General features: G+C 36.4%; 1 protein-coding gene across 1 annotated transcript in view; it reads right to left on the bottom strand.

Annotated features, from left to right (window-relative positions):
* LOC114327480 (large neutral amino acids transporter small subunit 1) overlaps window positions 1–22,524 on the bottom strand; it is a 221,749-nt gene that overhangs the window by 89,285 nt on the left and 109,940 nt on the right. The window contains exons 4-5 of the mRNA XM_050643994.1: window positions 13,085–13,178; window positions 5,989–6,033 (exon numbers count right to left, since the gene is read on the bottom strand). Of these exons, the coding sequence (XP_050499951.1) occupies window positions 5,989–6,033; window positions 13,085–13,178 (139 nt within the window). The remainder of the gene's footprint in view (window positions 1–5,988; window positions 6,034–13,084; window positions 13,179–22,524) is intronic.

Here is a 22,524-nt window from a genome sequence, read left to right on the forward strand (position 1 = left end):
TGACATTTGTACAAAGCAATGTTATCCCAAGCAAGTTTCAACGTACTTGATTCCAATGGCACCTCCAGACTGGATGCCACCTGAATTAATAAATAAAGTTCGCCTTACAGTTTGTCAACGCTGTAAATTGCACTTAACAAGTAAAAAACCAAATTTTCCCGCAAAAGCTTTTTGGAACAATTTAGACTCAGGTGATATCCCGCCAGAAATTCAGGCACTTTCTCAAGCTGAACAACGTCTGCTTTCACGAATTCATCCTTTTTTAAAAATTGTTAAATTTTATGGATTGTACGGGCAGTACGGATTCAAAGGTCAAGCGATACTTTTCGCCTTGGACATTTTTGAAGTCATTTCAAAACTATCAACGTTTCTACCTCGATCGACATTGGATGCAGATATTATAATAGCAACAGAACGTTTAGAAAATGCAAACTCTACTCGAGACTATACAGTCTCCAGAACCAAACTGATTGCAGCTTGATTGTCTCCAGAACCAAATTGATTGCAATGGCTAAAGGCGAATAACCCTTTGTATCGAGATGTTGTCATTGATGAAAATGCACATCTTGAGCTATGAAAATGCAGCTATCAAATCCTGTTTCATGCGATGAAGAAATTGAAGATTTCAATGAAAGTGCAGAAATTATGTCGGAGTACGTGGCTATTAACAATAACTCACGTATTATTATCCATGCATCTTGGCATCAAGGAAACACGGTAAGTTATTATAAAAGTAAGTTAAAGAAAAAAAAAATGATTTCTTACATTATTATATTTTTATTCAGGAAATCTTCAACTCTCAAACCGCTGGAATCCAATGTTGCGTTATGGCTCTTGCTACTATTGTGCGATCTTCAATCATGGACATGCAACGGTGGTCAACAAACATCATAAATGAAAACATGATAGAAGCTGACCAATTATATTCGACTGTGAATAGATTAATCGTCGAACGGAACGATGGATATGCCGTCCCAGCAAATGGATACCTAGTAGTCAAAGATTTTGACGTGGTTGAAAACAATCTCAACATGTTCGGACGGTTTCAAAATTCAGTACATTGAAGATACAGGTATATTCGGCAGTCTATCTGATCGAGATAATACTCCAGACTTTGGATACAAATTATCAGATGGACTTGTGAAATTGTTCGAAACTCATACAGCAGACATTTTAATCACAAATTCAAAATCTTTTGCGATCATCAAATCTGGAAATAAATTTTACTTTGCCGAGTCTTACTCCTGTGGCCCGAAAGGTACGATGGCAAGGAACGAAAAAGCATGCGTTATTCAGTGTGATGACATGAATGAGTTTCATCGAATCTGTAAACGAGCTACAGGATCCAGGAACATTAAGTACACAATTAACTAAATCGATGTACAAGAAAACGGATCCCCAGTTGTAACCGAACGAGTTTCCCCGGTAATGATTTGTTGCAGATTTCTGATATTGCTATGGCCGAGAATGACGATCGGTATCAAATACAGGAACGAGTTTTGACGGTAATAATTTGTTCTATTATAACTGCATGTAAAAACATCTCCAATGAAATAAATTTAAAATTATGTTGCAGATTCCAGAAGATTTTACTTCAGATACTCACATAGCCCTACAAACGTCAATGATGGCTCCCATTGATTGTGTACAGCGCAATGTTGAAGATGAGTTGGAAGTTTCAAATAGATTAAATGAAATAGTTCGAAAAACCAACGGAAATATAGTCAATGAACGCCACGAATTGAAATCTGAAGAATTTGCATGGTTTTATCTGTTTCCGTATGGGATTAATGGATTGAATCAAAGGGGATCAGTAAAGATATCACCTCTTGACTACTTTCAATTCCGGATACTTGGAAATGATCCACGATTTTGTCGCAATGATTACCTTTTTTACGCCTTGTCAATGTTCGAGTACTTACGCGTAAAATCAACTATTTCAGCCTGTGGTAAAAAAGTTCAAGGCCAGGATGGCTTAGTGACTGATGTCCATCTTTACATAAAAAATTTAAGAGGGTCTGCTGCATACTGGCACAGCAGTCTCAGTGAGCTCCTCGCGCTCATTCGTTGTCTAGGACCTCCTCATCACTTTATAACATTAAGCTGCAATGATCTATGGTGAACTTCTATGCGAAAAGCTTTACTAATTGCCGACAATAGACCTGACGTCGACCCTGACAGTGCAAGAAACCCAGCGACTCAGAAGAAAACCCTGTAGTTGTGAGTCGTCAGTTTATGATTCGAGTGGCAGCCATGATGAGAATTTTAAAAAATAACGATGAAGTCTTTGGGTCAAAAGTCATAGATTTTTGGTGGCAAATAGAATTTCAAAACCAAGGGAGCCCTCATCTGCACATGGTCATCTGGTTAGAGAATTGTCCTGCATTCGACACTCCAGAAGGTTTACAACATATTGACCAAACCTGTTCCTGTCAACTCCCTTCTGAAGATGATCCAGAACTATGTCAACTAGTTAAGAAATGTCAAACTCATCGACACACTTCTACGTGCAAAAAAAATTCGACCGTCAATTGTCGATTTGGTTTTCCTCGTTCAGAATGTGCAGAAACCAAAATAGTTGCTCATTCATCTGATGAGTTTGTACGAAGTAACGGGCGAATCGTGCTACTGAAAAGAAGTGAGGAAGATCAATGGGTGAACAATTACAACCCAACACTTCTGAGGATTTGGAAAGGCAATATGGATATTCAACTGTGCGGCACTAATGAAGCTATCACCTACTACGTGGCAAAGTATATATCAAAAACAGAACCTGCTGGAGTTGACTCATCACTTGCCAGAGCTATTCAAGAGATTCGGTGGGAAGAAGCTAATGATTCCACCAAATTATTCAAGATTTGTATGAGGATTTTAAAAGAACGACAGGTATCTGCTTGTGAGTGTGTTTTCCGTTTATGCCACTTACAGCTACGTGACAGCTCAAGAAATTGTGTGTTTTTAAACACGCGGAAACCTGAGCAGAGATATAAGGTTATTAAGTTTGATGAAGGCGGAACAGCAGTAGGCTACTTTTCAAATATTTTTGAAAGATATGAGAAGCGTTCGCATCAACATCCAGATTATGATTTCGAAAACATGCCTTTGATGGAGTTCGCCATGTTGTTTCAACCCCATTATCCCAAAAAGAGTACTGATGACGGAGAAAATGTTGATTACGATTTGAATATACCAGAAGACAAAACCAATTCACCGCTTATCAAATTGCTTGACAATACGAAAATGCACAAAAGAACTCGCCCAGCAACTGTTAGGGTGCCTTACTAAAGAGCAGCAACGGACCCAGAGAACTTTTACTACAGCCTTCTTCTGCAGTACATGCCATACCGGAATGAAGGTGAAATTCTGCAAGACTTTAATACCGCTAAATATGATTTTCGCGCGCGGGAAGATAACTTGAAGATGACTAGTGCTCACATGGAACTCTTTAAACAACGTGATAAACATTTGGAAAACGCATTTATCCAGGTGCACGCATTTCAAGTATTAGAGTCATACGAACCAGCTGAAGATTTTGAAGAAGTAGAGGTTCCCGCTGATAACCAGATAGCCGATGAGGAATTCACCAAACTTCGAAATGCCATAAACGTGGGACAGAGAGACCTTTACAATCGCATAACACGAAGTATCGAAGAACAATAGAAAGGGTCAAAAGAACGAGAATATATCTTCATAACAGGTGGAGCAGGCACTGGAAAAACTTTTACGCTGATGGTACTAAGAAATCAAATAAATCGTTGTTATGGTAAAGTTAAATAGCAATTTTTTATATCTTTATGTTAATCATTATATAATTCTTACACTATGCTAATATTCGAAGTTCGTTACAGGTAACAATAATTCCGTAAAAGTTTGTGCGCTGACTGGTGTAGCTGCCCGGCTCGTTAGTGGAACTACATTGCACAGCACATTTAAACTACCTGTACAGAAGGATGGACGTATATTGCAAATACCACAATTGACGGGAAATTATCTTCGAATTATGAGACTACAGTGGAAAGACATTCAGTTTCTCTTTATCGACGAAATTTCAATGGTTCCGTACGAGATGTTATGTATGATTGAGTCAAGGCTGAAACAACTCAAAAATGCCGATGAACAGTTCGGCGGAATCAACGTTATTGTTTTCGGCGATCTTTTCCAGCTACCTCCAGTTCGTGGACATCAAGTTTTTGAGCAACCGGAACACATGATCCCAGCTTTACATCTTTGGAGATGTTTCTCCCTGTGCGAACTGACTGAAAACAAGAGACAAAAAGGTGATAATACATTCATCGACATCTTAAACGCATTAAGAGTTGGTAAACTTCGTGGAGAACATATCAGTGTCTTACTACAAAAAGTTTCCTATGAGACAACGGGTGAGTTTTTGATTGATCGAGCGTTGCGAATTTATCCCACAAATCAACAAGTGTATAACCACAATAATTTGGTATTACAATATTATGAGAAATAGAAGAAGAAATATCGACAACATTGCCTTGGAAAGCATCATCCCATCAGATATAAATAAAATAGGTGGTCCTCCAAAAGAATTGACGATTTTCGTAGGTGCCAAAGTTATGCTCAGGTCAAACGTCGACGTTTCAAAAGGATTAGTAAATGGCGCCATTGGATTTATCGAAGAAATTATATGGCCTCATTTCCGACGAGCTCAAATGTATGATGAAGATATTCCGTCAGTAAAAGTGAAATTCGATCAAACTGGCGTCCACGTAATTCAACCAATTTCTATCCAATTTCCAGCGAAAACAAGTTATGGCACCGCAGAGAGACGAATGCTGCCCTTAGTATTGTCGTGGGCATCGACTGTCCATAAAATGCAAGGTTCGACTGTTGACTACGCTGTCGTGAACTTGGGCCCGAAAGTATTTGCGGAAGGACAGGCTAACGTTGCATTGAGCCGAGTGCGATCATTAGACGGCTTGCGCATCGAAGAACTGCATTGCGAGAAATTAACAGGGTCTACACCGTGCAATAGTAAAGCATTAGAAGAGATGGAAAGACTGCGAAAACTGAAATATTGATTTTTATTTAGATGTATGAAGAAATTACAGAAAATGTACAATGTATCAAATGTTGAAATAAATGCAAAAAATGTGTCTATGTTATACATCCTTTTTTAAACATGACGATATATTCTAATGTTTGAAAAATGTGAGACTAAAAAGTAAAAAATAAAAAATATGAAAAAAAAATTTTTAGGAAACGCTTTTCTTTAGTTACTAGTGACTAAAATTAAAAATATTATAAAAAAATCAACTAAAAAGCAAAACAAAATAAAACTCGAAGGGTTATTCGAAACAAACTTTTAGACAGATTAAATATACAAAAATCTCACACATTCGTTAAAAAATTGAAAAACTCTAACGCATTCGTTAAAGAAAAGCGTGGGGCGCGTCTTCATCGAATAAACGGTTTGAGGATAGATACTTTTTTACTTTTCGCGCCCCACGCTTTTCTTTAACGAATGTGTTAGAGTTTTTCAATTTTAACGAATGTGTGAGATTTTTGTATATTTAATCTGTCTAACAGTTTGTTTCGAATAACCCTTTGAGTTTTATTTTTTTTTATTTTTTTGCTTTTTAGTTGATTTTTTTATAATATTTTTAATTTTAGTCACCAGTAACTAAAGAAAAGCGTTTCCTAAAAAATTTTTTTTTATATTTTTTATTTTTATGATTTACTTCAAAACTTAAGATTAATACTTAAATTCTTGTTTTATATTTCTAATGTTTTCATTTTTATTTACATTGAATATTAATTTGTTTTGTATAATTTACTTCTGCAATAATTATGTGATTTATTTCATTTAAAATGAATTCAGGAACTTTTTGTAATTTGGCAACAATGTCAACTTAGATATCTGACGTAGATAATGTCGTGCAACGGTATTTATACTGTACTAACCATACACACGTATTAGGTATATTATAATATTCAGATTAAACGAATAAAAAATCATTTTACCTGACTGGGTCCTTTAGTTCTTCAATTATAAAATTTAGATAGTTCCTGCAAAAAAATATGATAATATAGATGATAGATCCCAAAAACGGCTGAATAAAAAAGAAGTGTTGAATAATTTCAGGTAAAATAGTTTATTGATTTGGCGTAGGAGGACGAAGTGTAAACACAGTGTGTTTATCGATCGTACCAAATTTATGTCTGCATTTGGCAGTTAATGATTTTCTTCATCAACTTTCTATATTAAAAAACTCGTTTCAATGCCACGTTGAAAGAATTTTCTTAATGGAAATGTTGACCCATAAACTCGCTTTATATTTCTCTTCCGCTTTTCACGGTTCTATTTCCTTAACTGTTCAAGATAGAGAATGCTTGATGATGATAATTTAAAACTTTTGTTGAATTATTATTCAAGATTTGTATTTTTAAGAACTAGTTTTTATTGTTCTTACATTCGAGATTATGAAAATAATTTTATTTTTTATTTTTGCGATAAATATAAAAATATCCCAATTAGGTTGTGAGAAACAGAAAGACAAAGTATAGTAGAGGAGGAAAGTATGCTAAATTTGCAGTTACTCGAGCGTTATGGGGACCTATTGGGCTGTGAAGATTAGGTCCTAAACTAAAACCAAAAAAAGTTAAGTTAAGTTTTCCATAAAGTAGGGGGACTTTCCATTTTTTAAATTAATTTTCCATTTCCAACAATCGTTTTTTTCCGATTATAGCGCCATCTATCCATAATTCGAAAAATTTCTCTAATAAAAGTTGCTTAATTTTACGTAAATAATCCAGATCTGCAGTAAACATTGGGGGCTCCTATTTAAGATTTTAAAGTAACCCCATTCGATAGATTTTTCAAAAATATTGAATATGTATATTTTTCAGTTTTTCGATCTGATGTTCATTTCGCGAAATATAGCGGGTTTCGTATTTAAAATTTTAAATTTACCCCCCACCCCTCTCCGTGGGGGGTCGTGTTTGGTATCATTCGATAGATTTTTGAAAAATATTGAACACGTATTTTTTTGTTTTTCGATTTGACGTTCATTTTGCGAAATATTCGCTTTTTTTTGTGAAACTTTGTTACTCGCCCATTTCCTTACTCCCCGCTCAAATCGTCAGACTTTGGAAATATACATACACGTTTTGCATGTACTTAACTTACCTTATCTTAATCTGATGATTTCGAGTTTTTCTAAGGATAGATTTTTTTTTCGGACCCCCCTTAACGAATTCCCCTGTATTAAGAGCCAATATCTGGCAAAGGTTTATTTACAGGGTACAAGGTTTCTCCCCATAAGATAATCTGACGCGCTTGAGTAACTGCAAAAATCCCCGCTTGCGCTCCCCTACCAAAGTCATTTGGTCTTATTACTGGATGACTTCATTTTATGAATTCCCAGAAATTAGCCGTGGGATCCATTTTACTTAGGTAGATGTTTTACTATTTTGATACTATTTTCAATTTTGATAGAGATTATTTTTTGATTATAGTATAGATATTTTAGCAGTTTTATAACGTTGTTTTCCAGTCCTACTGCTTCTTGTAGGTACTTAAGTGTATTGTGTTGTACACGGTCGAATGCCTTTCGACGAAGTCAAAATTTTGAGTTCTTTCTGAATTCACAATTTTTTCATAGGATAATGCGCATACAAAACAGTGCCTCTCTGGTTCCTAAGTCATTATGGTGTCCTTTTCTTTGGCAGTGTTATGAACAGAGGCTTCAACCATTTCTCTGGTTTTGTTCCTTTGTTGTACATTTTATTAAAGAAAGCAGTTAAATATGTAAGTACTTTCCCGTACATAGATATACTATCATAAATTATGATTTTCTCTTCACTGCGTATAAAATATACCAATTATTTTTCTCTTCAACTTCTGTTTCCATAAGATTTTCTTCCTTGTTATTTTAATAGCATTTTCTATTTTCTTTGGTTAGCCTTCTCAATTTCCTTGCTTTGTATGTGTTTTATTCCAGTTGTCTTTGAATATATTGTCTGCATCCTATTTTATTTAAGTCGTCCATATTACATTCTCTGCCTTATTCTTGTAACTTTATTTATATTTTCTTGGTTTCTCATTAGCTTCACGATATGACCTCACATTTATTGTCATTTGCGCAAGAAACTTTCTAAGTTTTTTTAAGTCATGTAATATAGGTGCTCATTTTTAAAATCATGTAATATAGGTGCTCACTAAAATCTTTTTTTATAGTCAAGTTAATAAGTCTACTATCGTTGTAATTTTCATGTTTCCTATGACATCCATGATTGGTTTGAGAATTTATTTATTTTCTAACGTCTCATTTGCAACACCTATAAATACATAGGTATCTTAATATAATTTTTCGGTATTTCCGGTATTGCTTCCAAGTTGCCCTAAAATTAATTTTTTACCTTTCTCTTTTTCTGGTGTTGGGACATAAAACAGACCTTAAGTATCAAACCTTCTATACTGGTTTCCTTTTGTAACTCACATTTCTTAAAAAAACTATACAAAACATTTTATTTATTAAAATAAGAAAATCTACGGTTTCGTTTTGATTAAAATCTGTCTTCATCCATCCCCCGATAGTACTATTTCTAGGTCTACCTGTTGTCAAGGAGGCTCTAAGGAAGACAGGTTTTTACCATTCCGACCGTAGATTGTCGATATAAATTAAAATAATTTATATCGCAGTATGGATAGAACGCCCTCTAACGGGGAATAAGAGAAATGAATTTCGACTCAATTCAAGCTCTCTGCTTAACCCAGGTATAAACATACCAAAAGGCACCGCCAGGAAAACATTCCACTTTGCGGTTCAGAGAGCCCATATGAAACGAGTCTTTGTACTCTATGCAGAGTATGGCATTAACAAAATAAGAAAATCTACGGTTTCGTTTTGATTAAAATCTGTCTTCCTCCATCTCCCGATAGTACTATTTCTAGGTCTACCTGTTGTCAAGGAGGCTCTAAGGAAGACAGATTTTTACCATTCCGACCGTAGATTGTCGATATAAATTAAAATAATTTATATCGCAGTATGAATAGAACGCCCTCTAACGGGGAATAAGCGAAATGAATTTCGACTCAATTCAAGCTCTCTGCTTAACCCAGGTATAAACATACCAAAAGGCATCGCCAGGAAAACATTCCACTTTGCGGTTCAGAGAGCCCATATGAAACGAGTCTTTGTACTCTATGCAGAGTATGGCATTAACAAAATAAGAAAATCTACGGTTTCCTTTTGATTAAAATCTGTCTTCCTCCATCCCCCGATAGTACTATTTCTAGGTCTACATGTTGTCAAGGAGGCTCTAAGGAAGACAGATTTTTACCATTCCGTCCGATCGTAGATTGTCGATATAAATTAAAATAATTTATATTGCAGTATGGATAGAACGCCCTCTAACGGGGAATAAGCGAAATGAATTTCGACTCAATTCAAGCTCTCTGCTTAACCCAGGTATAAACATACCAAAAGGCACCGCCAGGAAAACATTCCACTTTGCGGTTCAGAGAGCCCATATGAAACGGGTAGACCTAGAAATAGTGCTATCGGGGGATGGAGGAAGACAGATTTTAATCAAAACGAAACCGTAGATTTTCTTATTTTGTTAATGCCATACTCTGCATAGAGTACAAAGACTCGTTTCATATGGGCTCTCTGAACCGCAAAGTGGAATGTTTTCCTGGCGGTGCCTTTTGGTATGTTTATACCTGGGTTAAGCAGAGAGCTTGAATTGAGTCGAAATTCATTTGGCTTATTCCCCGTTAGAGGGCGTTCTATCCATACTGCGATATAAATTATTTTAATTTATATCGACAATCTACGGTCGGAATGGTAACAATCTGTCTTCCTTCGAGCCTCCTTGACAACAGGAAGACCTAGAAATAGTACTATCGGGGGATGGAGGAAGACAGATTTTAATCAAAACGAAACCGTAGATTTTCTTATTTTGTTAATGCCATACTCTGCATAGAGTACAAAGACTCGTTTCATATGGGCTCTCTGAACCGCAAAGTGGAATGTTTTCCTGGCGGTGCCTTTTGGTATGTTTATACCTGGGTTAAGCAGAGAGCTTGAATTGAGTCAAAATTCAATTCATTTCATATTATTTATTAGTTCGTTCTAAGTTCAACTTAACGATGCAGACGTACAAAATATTTGATCAAAAGTTGAGTTGTTTTTTGCCTTACCTAAAATATAATAAATATAATATACTCATTGACAAAAATATTGCATATTTTGAAATTATCATGTAACGTGAAATTTTTTGTGGTGCAATCCTTAGCCCCCCAGAGTCATAGGAACAGGATTTCTTTTCCGAATGCGATGTTTTAGTGTCATATAAATGCTCAATCGGATTTAAATCTGGTATGAGCTATATGGGGGCCAATATAATTTTTAAATTGAATCTCATCTGTAATTCGCAGGAATCTGTCATATCCATTGTGGCTGGCAAATGGCAAGACATGATCTTCGTTAATGTTTTTTTTTTCTCTGATTCTGGCTTTGGTTTAGAACTAGAACCTTTAGCCACGTAATTGTATAACTTATCACTAAGTCAGGGGAGTAATGTGTAGTGTGTGTGTTGAGTAAGTGTCTTGTTACTTTGCAAAGTCGACGTCATTGTCTTTGCAAAGAGACGCTAATTGTTTCCGAACGTCTGCGGTCCCTCCGGTGAGTACCGATCCCAATCTTCGTTAATGTTTTTAATATATATGTCAGCTGTCGCCCAATCATCTCCACAATTTAGGCATGTCCCTCGTAGATATAATAATACGTAGATTAGGCAAGGTACGAAAAACAGCGTAACGCGGAGCAGTTCGGATCGTATCTCTCTCTCTCTACCGGCGCTTAGCTTTCTTTCTCTAGCATATGATGGCCGCTGCCGCTGTGTCTGTGTCGTTTCATTACTCCCACCTCTTGGTAGATACGCTCACACTCGTACGACAGACAAAGATAGAAGGACCAACGTACTTGATATTGGCGTTGCACCTCGATGCATTGAGCGGCCTATAACTAGCCTAATCTATTGTTAATATATCTATGATGTCCCTTCCCGTAAATATCACTACATAGCTCGATCAAATACATTAGACTATAATACATCCAATTCCCACAGAAAACTGGAAGCACGTTGCCACTAGCGCCTCTGCCGGCTTGAGTTGAACTAAGTTTTCTCAACGTAAACATCAAATGTAATTTTGTTAATTTTTGAATAATAAATTGGCTAATCTTGATACATTGTGTTTGTATTTTTACACAAAATGTCTTATAAAATAGGTTCGGTAAAATTGATTCTCCCCAAATACCTAGCATGGCAACAAAATTAACTAAAAGTGTATTTATTACTTTGCCTCCATTCACCACGATGGATGCGAGGGTGTTTAGTTGCAATTTCTTTTTACAAGAAGGCTAACCCCAGGCTGCATAGATAATTCATTTTCTATTATTAGGGCTAAGGATACACCTGATAGTGTGAAATTTAGGTGTAACTTTAACCCTTAAACGCCCAACCTTTTTTAGGTTCCATGTACGCCCAAGGGTGGGTAAAAAATGTCCACCTCGAAAATAGCTAATATATTTATTGAGAGTTGTTAGAAATGGATTAAACTTAAGAATCTTATGCTTAATAAACACAGCATCTTCTAAAATATTAATATAAACAATTTACAAACCTTACAACAAAATTACAATGTACATCAAAATTAACATACCAGTAAAAGCCAGCAATTCAGATTTGTCGATTTTCTCCACATTATTCCTTTCAACCTCCTCACTGGCGGATAATTATGTAGATTATGTAATTATACGTCGATAATTATATGGATTATCTTCCTGCCAACGAGAAATTATATAGAAACTTTTAGTAACAAGTTTTACCAAGGGTGTACTTTTTATGTCCACCCATATTTAACTCAAGATGCTACTTTTATGTTCAAAAATATCGGTAGAATCAAATTAACATTTGATAAAGGGCTGTCTTTTTAACAATAAATAATTAAAAAAAAATTTAAACATGTAATAAATATGTTACAAGGGAATACGCATTGGGTGGACATCTTTTATCCACCGTTGGGCGTTTAAGGGTTAAAGGGAGCTTCAGATAAAATTAATGATATATTTAAAAGGTATTTTCAAAATTATATACAAGAGAGTGTTGAAAATGTCAAATATAATGTAAAATTAAAATGTTACAAGAACTCTCCAAAATGTCTGTACCTACAAATTGTCACAAAACTTTTATAGATAAATATTCCTATTTTGTAAATAGGAAAAATTATGTAAATTAAAAAGTGAGAATGTAAGATTAAAGAAAATAGCTCACAACTAAATTTGTATTTTGATTTAATCCTATAAAAATAACTATCTTTTAAATGCATAGTTTGTGGTTTTAACTCATACCACTAGATGGCGGTATTTTGTTTGCTTCCACAAAATTAATGGGAAATGTCAAGAGTTGTATGTATTATAGTCTAATGTATTTGGTCCTATGCCGCCACCACCAAAATCAACGCTCTGTATGAGGCTACAACTGGCATAACGTTCACCAACTCTTCTGTAGACGAAGTTTTGATCATGCTTCTATATTGTAAACGGTATACCAACTTAACCTCATACAGAGCGTTAATTTTGGTGGTGGCGGCATAGTGCTATGGAGTGGTATTTCTTGGAAAGGAGCTACCGAACTTGTGGAAGTGATTGGGTGAATGGCAGCTGACATATACATTAAGATTAGGATATGACAGATTGGTGCTAATCCACGTTAACGCACGTCTTCGTGTGGCGGGGCTAATAAATACTTACCTTAATCAGATTTACTTTAAAAATGATATTGGCTGCCATATAACCCATATCCGATTTAAATCCGATCGAATATTTATGTCACTTTAAAACATCACATTCGGAAAATAAATCCTGAGCCTGTGACACTGAGATGGCTAAGGATTGCAGCACAAAAAGTTTCACTTCACATGATTAGTATTTCAAAATGCAATATTTTTGTCCGTAAGTGTATAATATTTACATCATATTTATGTACTCAGTGCCCCTTTGTTGTACTATTTACAATTAGTTACTAGTTTACAATAGAAAATACTACTTACCAACCGTTATAAGCAAATAATCCAGAATAGAATGATAATGCCAAAGACGTAACCTCGTGCTTGGTGTTCATAAAGGAGAAGTGTTCTACTTGCCCTATAAAGAGAATAATCGATAATATTTTATTATTTATAATTGGAAAGTGTACAATCAAAAATGAAGATTTACGTTAAACCGTTATTTCTTTAATATTATAATTTAAATATTTAAGTCAGCAATTATTTTTTATAAATAATTTTTTAGTATAATACCAATATAATATACTGATGATACATAAAAAACTAAATGTTCCGCTTTACTTCTGAAGTTGAAATTTAAAGTGCTTTTCCTCAAATTTCCCAAACCTGTTCCTCAGTGTAACCATTATGTGATTATATTGTTTATGTTTTAAAACTTGTGATTTTATTGTTTACTTTACGGTGCCACAACCCTCCAATTCTAAACAAAACATGTAGGTAACTAGTGTGGCACTACTAAAGTGACATTTAGATACAGGTTTTACAAATCGATGATTTTCCATTGCACCAACACCAACACCATTTTTGTAAAGTATCATTTTATTGAACGTTATACACCTCATAAAAATAAACCCAGCGCCTATTTCATTCATGTGTAAAATTTTCAGTACTAATTACACGAGAGCTCTAAAATTATCGATTTGTAACCCGAGTGACACTTTGACAGTTTTAATTTCCCCTCCCCTTCGGGTCGTGAAATTATGTCAATGTCACGATGGCAAAACAAATCGATAATTCCAGCTCGAGAGTAATTCGGTAAGATTATTTCATGAATAAAACTATCTTTTTAAAACATTTTAACTAATATTTTATTGATATCTTCGCCTGAATTTTTGCTAAACCTGTTTCTTGGTGTTCTCTGTGACAAGTTGTAAAACATTAATTTTTCATTAATGTCACTGAATGTACTTTGCGTAGCAACGACTGAGGTAAACTACTATCTGACGTAAAATACTTGACAACGGGAAATTATCAAAAGCTATCAATATTTATTACACGAGAGATCTAAAATTATCGATGTGTATTCCGAGTGACACTTACGACAGTTTTGTTTATGTCAAAGTGTCACGAGGGCAAAACAAATCGATAATTCGAGCTCGAGAGTAATTCGGTAAGATTATTTCATGAATAAAACTGTCGTTTTAAATCATTTTAACTAATATTTTATTAATATCTTCGCCTGAATATTTGCTAAACCTGTTTCTTGTTCTTCTCTGTGACAAGTTGTAAAACATTAATTGTCATTAATGTCACTGAATGTATTTTTGCGTAGCAACGAAGGGCTTCTGACGTAAATTACTTGACGACGGAAAAGTATCAAAAATTATCGCTGTAATTTTTATTTTTATAGGTTTCCATTGGTCAGAATCTCTATGAATGAAATAATAGCTGTAATTTTTATTCTTATAGGTTTCTATTGGTCAGAATCTCTATAAATGAAATAATCACCAGAATTTCAAAAATTATATCTATTAAATTCAAACTACTTGTTCTGAAAATATTCAGCAGACATATCCAGAATGACACATATAACAAATGAAAAAATAGGACAAATCATGGACAGAAAAACCCCCATCATAGATGAACTTTAGCAAAAACAGCTTTCTTGGTAAACACAGGTAAAAGAGATACCCTCGCTTACCGAAGTTATTAGAGATATCGCAAAGGCATTTTTACCGCACGCTAATAGCGGAATACGCTATTTTGACATGTACGCAAGCGCAGAGCGAATGTTACGCTAATACCGGATAACGTGTCCCGCTATTTAGGTCGAAATAAGGGACAGTAATGACGTTAACGCTAATTTGACATTTGTGATGAAACATAAAAATAATTTATACGATACAAATTTTATAAACTAAAAACTGTGAATAATCTTGTTACCTGTGTTGAGAAATGCGTGTGTTCTTATTTTGTCTACAATTTTGCGCTTAGGATATAAGTTATTCACGGTTCGCCGACGTTTCCCCAACTGCCATCAATACGACTAACTTCACGCGTAACTTGGATACGAGAATTATAAAAAAAATATGCATTGGAATCCAGATCCCGTTATTCGTTAACCCGTTGTCTAACCCGTTGTCCTAGGTGAGCGACAAACGCGACAACGCGACACGACGCGACGCGACGCGAAAATATCAAGTAATGGTTGTATTTGTGTGTGGCCTACGTTTTCGGGTTAATCAGTCTACGACAAGACGCGACGAAGTGCGAATTTGTTTTGTTCGCGATTGTTCGCGACGAGACACGACGCACTGAAGCAGTGTCAGTGTCAAGCTTGCAGTGTCAAGTGCAAGTTGCTTTTTTCAATTCAAATTATGCTACTCAATAGTTTATTAAATAAATAAAAACTAATATGTATAGTACCAGTGTTTTTTCATTAACATACTTTAAAGCCAGTAACAGCGTCTTCTCAATAGAAATTGGTTTTTGAAAATTACTTATTGACAGTTGAATATGTACTGGGTTTAACAGCTGCAATAATATAATCGAAAGTGCATGGTAATAAGCCACAATACATTTTAAACCGACGTGGATTATTTATTAATTTCGAATATAAATGATGAAACTCTCCAAATTTATTTCGCTCTAAATATATGATATTTGTTGTCTTTCTTCTTCGTTTATGGAATTTTTTAAAGCTAAGTATTTAATATGAATTTTCCAGCAAAACTGCAGTATACTTCCCCATACTTAAGATTAGGAATGAATTGACATCGTCACCTTTGTCCTGGTTTGAGTGATGGAAAGCGACGCGATGCGACGCTACATAAGCCACACGTCGCGTTAATTACTGGTCGCATCGCATCGCAACGCATCGCATCGCGTCGTTTTCCGTCGCTCACCTAGGACAACGGGTAAAGGTGAACGACAAACGCGACAACGCGACACGACGCGTAAATATCACGTAATGGTTGTATTTTGTGTGTGGCCTACGTTTTCGGGTTAATCAGTCTACAAGACGCGACGAAGTGCGAACTTGTTTTGTTCGCGACGAGACACGACACATTGTCAAGTGCAAGTTGTTTTTTCAATTCAAATTATGCTACTCAATAGTTTATTAAATAAATAAAATCTAATAGGTATAGTACCTACCAGTAACTATATAGTACCAGTGTTTTTTCATTAACATACCTTAAAGCCAGTAACAGCGTCTCCTCAATAGAAATTTGTTTTTGATAATTACTTATTGACAGTTGAATAATGGGTTTAACAGCTGCAATAATATAATCTAAAGTGCATGGTAATAAGCCACAATACATTTTAAACCAACGTGGATTATTTATTAATTTCGAATATAAATGATGAAACTCTCCAAATTTATTTCGCTCTAAATATATGATATTTGTTGTCTTTCTTCTTCGTTTATGGAATTTTTTTAAAGCTAAGTATTTAATATGAATTTTCTAGTACATATACTTCTCCATACTTAAGAATAGGAATGAATTGACATGGTCACGTTTGTCCTAGATTGAGCGATGGAAAGCGACGCTACATGTGATAACGTGATAACTGTGATAACGTGAGTACAAAGCATAGATATAATAACACAATAGATTAGGCCAGGTCCGAAAAATAGCGTAACGCGGAGCAGTTCGGGTCGGTGGTCTATCTATCTCTCTCTAGCGGCGCTTAGCTTTCTCTCTATAGCATATGATGGCTGCCGCCTCTGCGTCACTGTCGTTCCATTACTCCCACCTCTTGGTAGATACGCTCACACTCGCACGACAGACAAAGATAGCTAGACTTGATATTGGCGTTACACCCCGATGCATTGAGTGGCATATCCCTAACCTGAACCAAAGACATACATATTTGTTTCTTTGTAATTACAGCTTCAATTTACCGTACACTTCTCGTAGACTCTGCCGATAAAGTAGAGTCGTGTTGGGGAAAAGTCGTGCGCCCAAGTTATTAAGATATTTTTATATTGATTATTTATATTTATTGTTGGTTAAATCATTACAATTAAAATGCATGTCAACCTGCTCAATATCCAAATTAATTTTTTAATAACAAAACAACTACTTAGGTACAGTATTCGTATTCATCAACATTAATTTCTAGGTTACGTTTAATCCCAAACGTCGGTTGCCATAATAACGTTAAACCCCGCCCCAGAATATTTGAGATAACTTTGTTTATGCCTGTGTTGAAATAGACCGTTAACCGTTGGTTATTTACGTCTTGACACGGTATAACCGTTAGCCTTTGCGAAATCTCTCTAATATCGGATTGGCCACCACCTGGGCGAAAAAACGGAGAAGACCGAAAACAACATGGCTTGATGGAGTCCAAAAGGCAATGTCAGAGAAAGAGTTCTGCGACCAGGAGATTATACCGATAGACATTAATACAGAACCCGAAGGTGTAGGACACTATAAACCAGCCATTGTATATGTTACGGCAGTTACGGTCAGTGATGTAAATTGGACATTAACGTTAATGGCCGGGCATTGTCGTGAATGTCCATTTTCCTTGGTTATTAACGACAATGCCCGGTCATTAACGACAATAACCTTAAATAATTGATGGATTCGACCGTTACTTGATGGAAGTTCATTTTATCTCACAATAACACACTGAAAAACGTTTGTTTTCTATACTTCCACAAAATTTATTACAACTATGTTATTACTACAGCTGTTTCGGCAAAGTGCCTTTCTCAAGTGATAGGCACTTGAGGTGATCACTTGAGAAAGGCACTTTGCCGAAACAGCTGTAGTAATAACATAGTTGTAATAAATTTTGTGGAAGTATAGAAAACAAACGTTTTTCAGTGTTTTATTGTGAGATAACCTTAAATATTGGCCAATGTTGTAAAAACTTAATGTAAAATTAGATTTTTCATCAATAACTGGTCAATACCGACAGTGGCCAGAAGCAAATGGCCAATGTTGATAAATCGATGTCTCAGAAGCCAATCGGTGTAAGTCAATAAGTGTTTAAAATGAGATACTAATATGTTTCTGAAAGTAGTTGCAGAAATATAAGTAGTTATTAAAAATAAAGAAAACGTCTTTATAAATATTCATAAATACAAACAAGGAAATATATTTTTATATACAGTATGGTGCAAATGAAAGGAATAAATGCGTTATTTCGTAAACCGGCGACTTTAAGGAAAAATCCCGAAACAGGTCGATTTTTATTTTTAAATTATGATATTTTGGCACATATGGCATACTAGTGACGTCATCCATCTGGGTGTGATGACGTAATCGATGATTTTTTTAAATGACAATAGGGGTCGTGTGCTACCTCATTTGAAAGGTTATTCAATTCTCTATTCAGTAACATAAACACTTACATAATTAATTATAAAGGGAGTCCAAAAAAAAATTTTTTAAATTAAAATATTTAACAAAAAATAGAAGAATGTCTGTAATTTATTTAATTCAAAATACATTTTACTGCTGTCATGAATCAGAAAAAAATGTTTATTTCACAAATAAACAATGGTTTTTCGCTTAAATTAATATTTAAACTTCCAAGACGCAGGTGGCTGGCGGGAGCTGGCTTGATCATTTAATTTCATTCTATACTGCTTTGTTGTTTTTTTAACACCCGGTGTTCTCAAAATATTTTTCGCTTCTTTAATTTCACTTATTCGGCTATTGTATTCGTCACAGTTTAAAAATGATTTATTTTCATCACGTTTTGACTTGACTATCAAGTTTATATAATTATTAAAACGAGTGTGCACATCGTTGATATTCATGATCATCATCATCATCATCATCCAACCAATTCACGTCCACTGCTGGACATAGGTCTCCCTCAATTGTTTCCACACTTCACGGTTTTGTGCTGATTTTTGCCAGTTTTTACTAATCCGCCTGATATCATCTGCCCATCGTGTAGGCGGCCTTCCTCTACTTCGTTTATCTTCTCTTGGTAGCATATATTGATAGCATATATTTTACTAATCCGCCTGATATCATCTGCCCCTATATATTGATATTCATGATAGCACTTATTAAATAAATTTACGAGTAATTTCAGCACGAAAACATTAGGTTTGTTCTAGCAAACAGTCAAACTAGTCAGAAACCGTCAGTAAACAGTTGGTCAGTGAGAGAACATAATACAGTCACCAGTGCTCCACCCTCTACTCGCGCTGGTCGACTATTTGCTGATGGTTTCAAACCGTTTGAAACTGATGCTAGAACAAACCTAATACAAAATATACACACATGAAGTAAACAATAGTAAACCTACACATAACCTATCTTTTAGTCAAAATTTCAACATTGACCGATTAACAAGGGGCATTGTCGACATTGGCCGGGCAATGATAGAAATGTTATCAATAATTTAAAACTATCATCAATGTCCAGTTTCTATGGACAATAACGTTAATATCCGGCCATTGTCGACAATGACCAATTCAACCGGCCATTGTCGATATTGGCCGGCCAATAACGTTATTGGCCGGATTTACGTCATTGTCCGTAACATATATATACGTTAAATTCAGCTTCTTCAGGAAATTTCACTCCGTCCATCCAATATAGTAAGTAATATATAATAGTGATGATATAAGTATATCTTAGTGACAGTAAGTTGTGTTCGGATCCAGGCATTTTTTCGGTCGCGGACGGTGCTTTTTGTTACTCTATACCTGGCTCTAGACCAGCGGTTCTCAATCTGTGGTACATAAGTAGTATTTACTAAGTCTTGATAATAAAATCTAAAAATATAGGTGGTACCAAAAATAATAAAAATAACTGTAGGTAGTGTCATCGCAGCTCACGCTTGCGATGTGCATCGCCCCGCCTTCTCTCCTCTGACGCGAGTCGGAGGCTCCACCCGTCGAGGCATTGGAATTCCCAGCTTGCCGCACGCGTCACAGCGACGTTTCTATAAAAGCTGGCGGTTGCAATCCTCGACATCTCAGCCCAGAAGAACCAACACACTTCCCAGGAAATGGACTTCCCACCCATATCGACATAGTTGTGGCCAAAAACCTAGGACTACAATCAGAACTAATCACGCTAGATGAAGGATCAACAGACCACAACCCCATTCTACTAGAAATTGGAACATGGGAAGAGACAAACACACCGAAAAGAACAAAAAAGAAAACAAAGTGGACGAACTATAAAAGATTAGTGAGTGAAGGAATAAATATAGTGCCAGTTATAAATAACCCTGAAGAAATAGAAGTAAAAGTCCTAGAGCTCGAAAACATCATCCAAGAGGCAATCAGAAACAGCACAACAGAGGAAGAAGTCGAGATCCACATGGGAAGGTTCAAAGACATACCACAAGAAACTCAAGATTTGATAAGGGAAAAAAATAGAGCGAAACAAATAGCCAGAAGAACAAGAAACCGAGTAGACAAAACCTGGGCAAATACATTAAACAGAGAGGTCAAAACGGCTCTACAACTCCACCGTAGCAAAAAATGGGACAACTTCGTACAAGAGATGGAAGAACTAGACTCAAACATGAAAAACGTTTGGAAGCTCCAAAAAATGTTGAGAAGCGACAGAAAACCCATCCCCCCATTACATGGAAGATACGGCATGGTATACACCATAGAGGAAAAAGTAGAGGCGATGAGGTCTACACTCGAAAGAGAATGCGACCTAAACTTCCATCAAGACGAAGACGACGACTTCCTGGAAGAAGTCGAAGAACAAGAAGAAGGACCAGAAGACCCAGAGGACATCATTCGCCCAACATCACCGGAAGAAATCAACGTACACATCAGAAACAGTTCACCTAGAAAAGCGCCTGGTCCAGACGAAATAACAAATAGAGCCCTAAAGTATTTGCCCAGAAAAGCTATAGTGTACTTCACAAACATAGTGAACGCGATATTAAGATATAAGATATTCCCGAACAGATGGAAAGAGGCCCATGTCATTATGATCCCAAAACCTGGCAAGAACCACACATTCCCGCAGAACTACAGGCCAATCAGCTTACTTCCAGCGATCAGCAAGATAGTGGAAAGAATCATTCTTAGCAGACTGCAAGCGGAAACAAATAGATTAAACATTAGCCCAGAAGCTCAATTCGGATTCAGAGCAGAGCACTCCAGCGAGCTACAAGTACTCAGACTAACCGAGTACATAGCAGCTGGATTCAACGACAAGCAGTACACTGGAGCAGCGTTCCTGGACGTAAGCAAAGCGTTCGACAGAGTATGGCATAAGGGGCTTTTATACAAAATGCGGGGTTACGGGTACAGCGGAGCGATGACGAGGCTAATCTCATCGTACTTGGGCGGCCGGAGTTTCAGGGTTCGGATAGGAAAGTCCTGTCCGAGCTCGGGAACCCGGAGGCTGGAGTACCTCAGGGAGCGGTCCTGTCACCTCTGCTGTACACGATATACACCGCTGATGTACCTAGAACACCAGGTACCCTTATGAGCCTCTACGCCGACGACACAGCGATAGCGGCCAAACATAGAAACGTAGACATAGCAGTGACCAACCTGCAAACAGCGCTACAAGAAATAGAGGAATGGAGTATAAAATGGAAGATAGCCATCAACTCGGAAAAGACACAAGCGGTTCTATACAAGAAAGGAAGACAACAGCCAGAGGAACAGCTGACGGTACAGAACAGCCCCATCGAGTGGAAAAACAAAGCTACATACCTAGGAGTCATCATGGACAAAGGATTAACCTTCCAAAAACATGTAGAAGCCACAGTCCAGAAGGCCAACATAGCGAAAGCAACACTAAGAGGACTTACAGGCAGAAAAAGCAAATTAAGACTAAAAACAAGGTTAAGATTGATAAACAGCATTATACTACCGGTATTAACATACGCATCTCTCGCATGGGGACAAGTATGTAACACCCACAAAAAGAAGATACAAGCGGTCCACAACAGCAGCTTGAGAGAAGCCGCCAGAGTCCCAAGATACGTAGCAGAAAGATTCCTGTTCAGAGAACTCCAACAGGTGAGAGTCACCGAAATTATGACAGACAAGGCAAGGGTCAAATTCGCGGAACTGGAGCACCACCCAAGTCACATACTGCGAGAGATGCTAAGGAATGATGAGTTCCACCGATGGAAGCACAAACGTCCGAAACAGCAAATAGTGGAATAAAGTGAACAAAAGTAAAAAGTGATAGTAGTCAGTTCGTAGCTCGAATACAAGTGCCGAAGACAGCGTTACACACGAAGATCCAACACCACGATCACCTTCAAGGTAAGCCAATTATAGAAAATTACAGAAGGGCGCAAGCCCCCAAAAAAATATATATAAAATATAAAAAAGGCGTAAGCCCCCAAAAAAATATAAAAAACCAAAAAAACAACATAAAAACTCGAGCAACAAGTCATTGGGCAGAGCCCAATAGGGCTCAGCACAATGACTTGGGGCCCAAGCAAGCAATTTTAGTTACCGCGGATAAGTTAGTAAGACGATAAAGGCATAGAGCGCATCACGCTGAGCCTAA

This window comes from Diabrotica virgifera, chromosome 2, assembly GCF_917563875.1.
Source record: "Diabrotica virgifera virgifera chromosome 2, PGI_DIABVI_V3a".
Lineage (NCBI taxonomy): Eukaryota > Metazoa > Arthropoda > Insecta > Coleoptera > Chrysomelidae > Diabrotica > Diabrotica virgifera.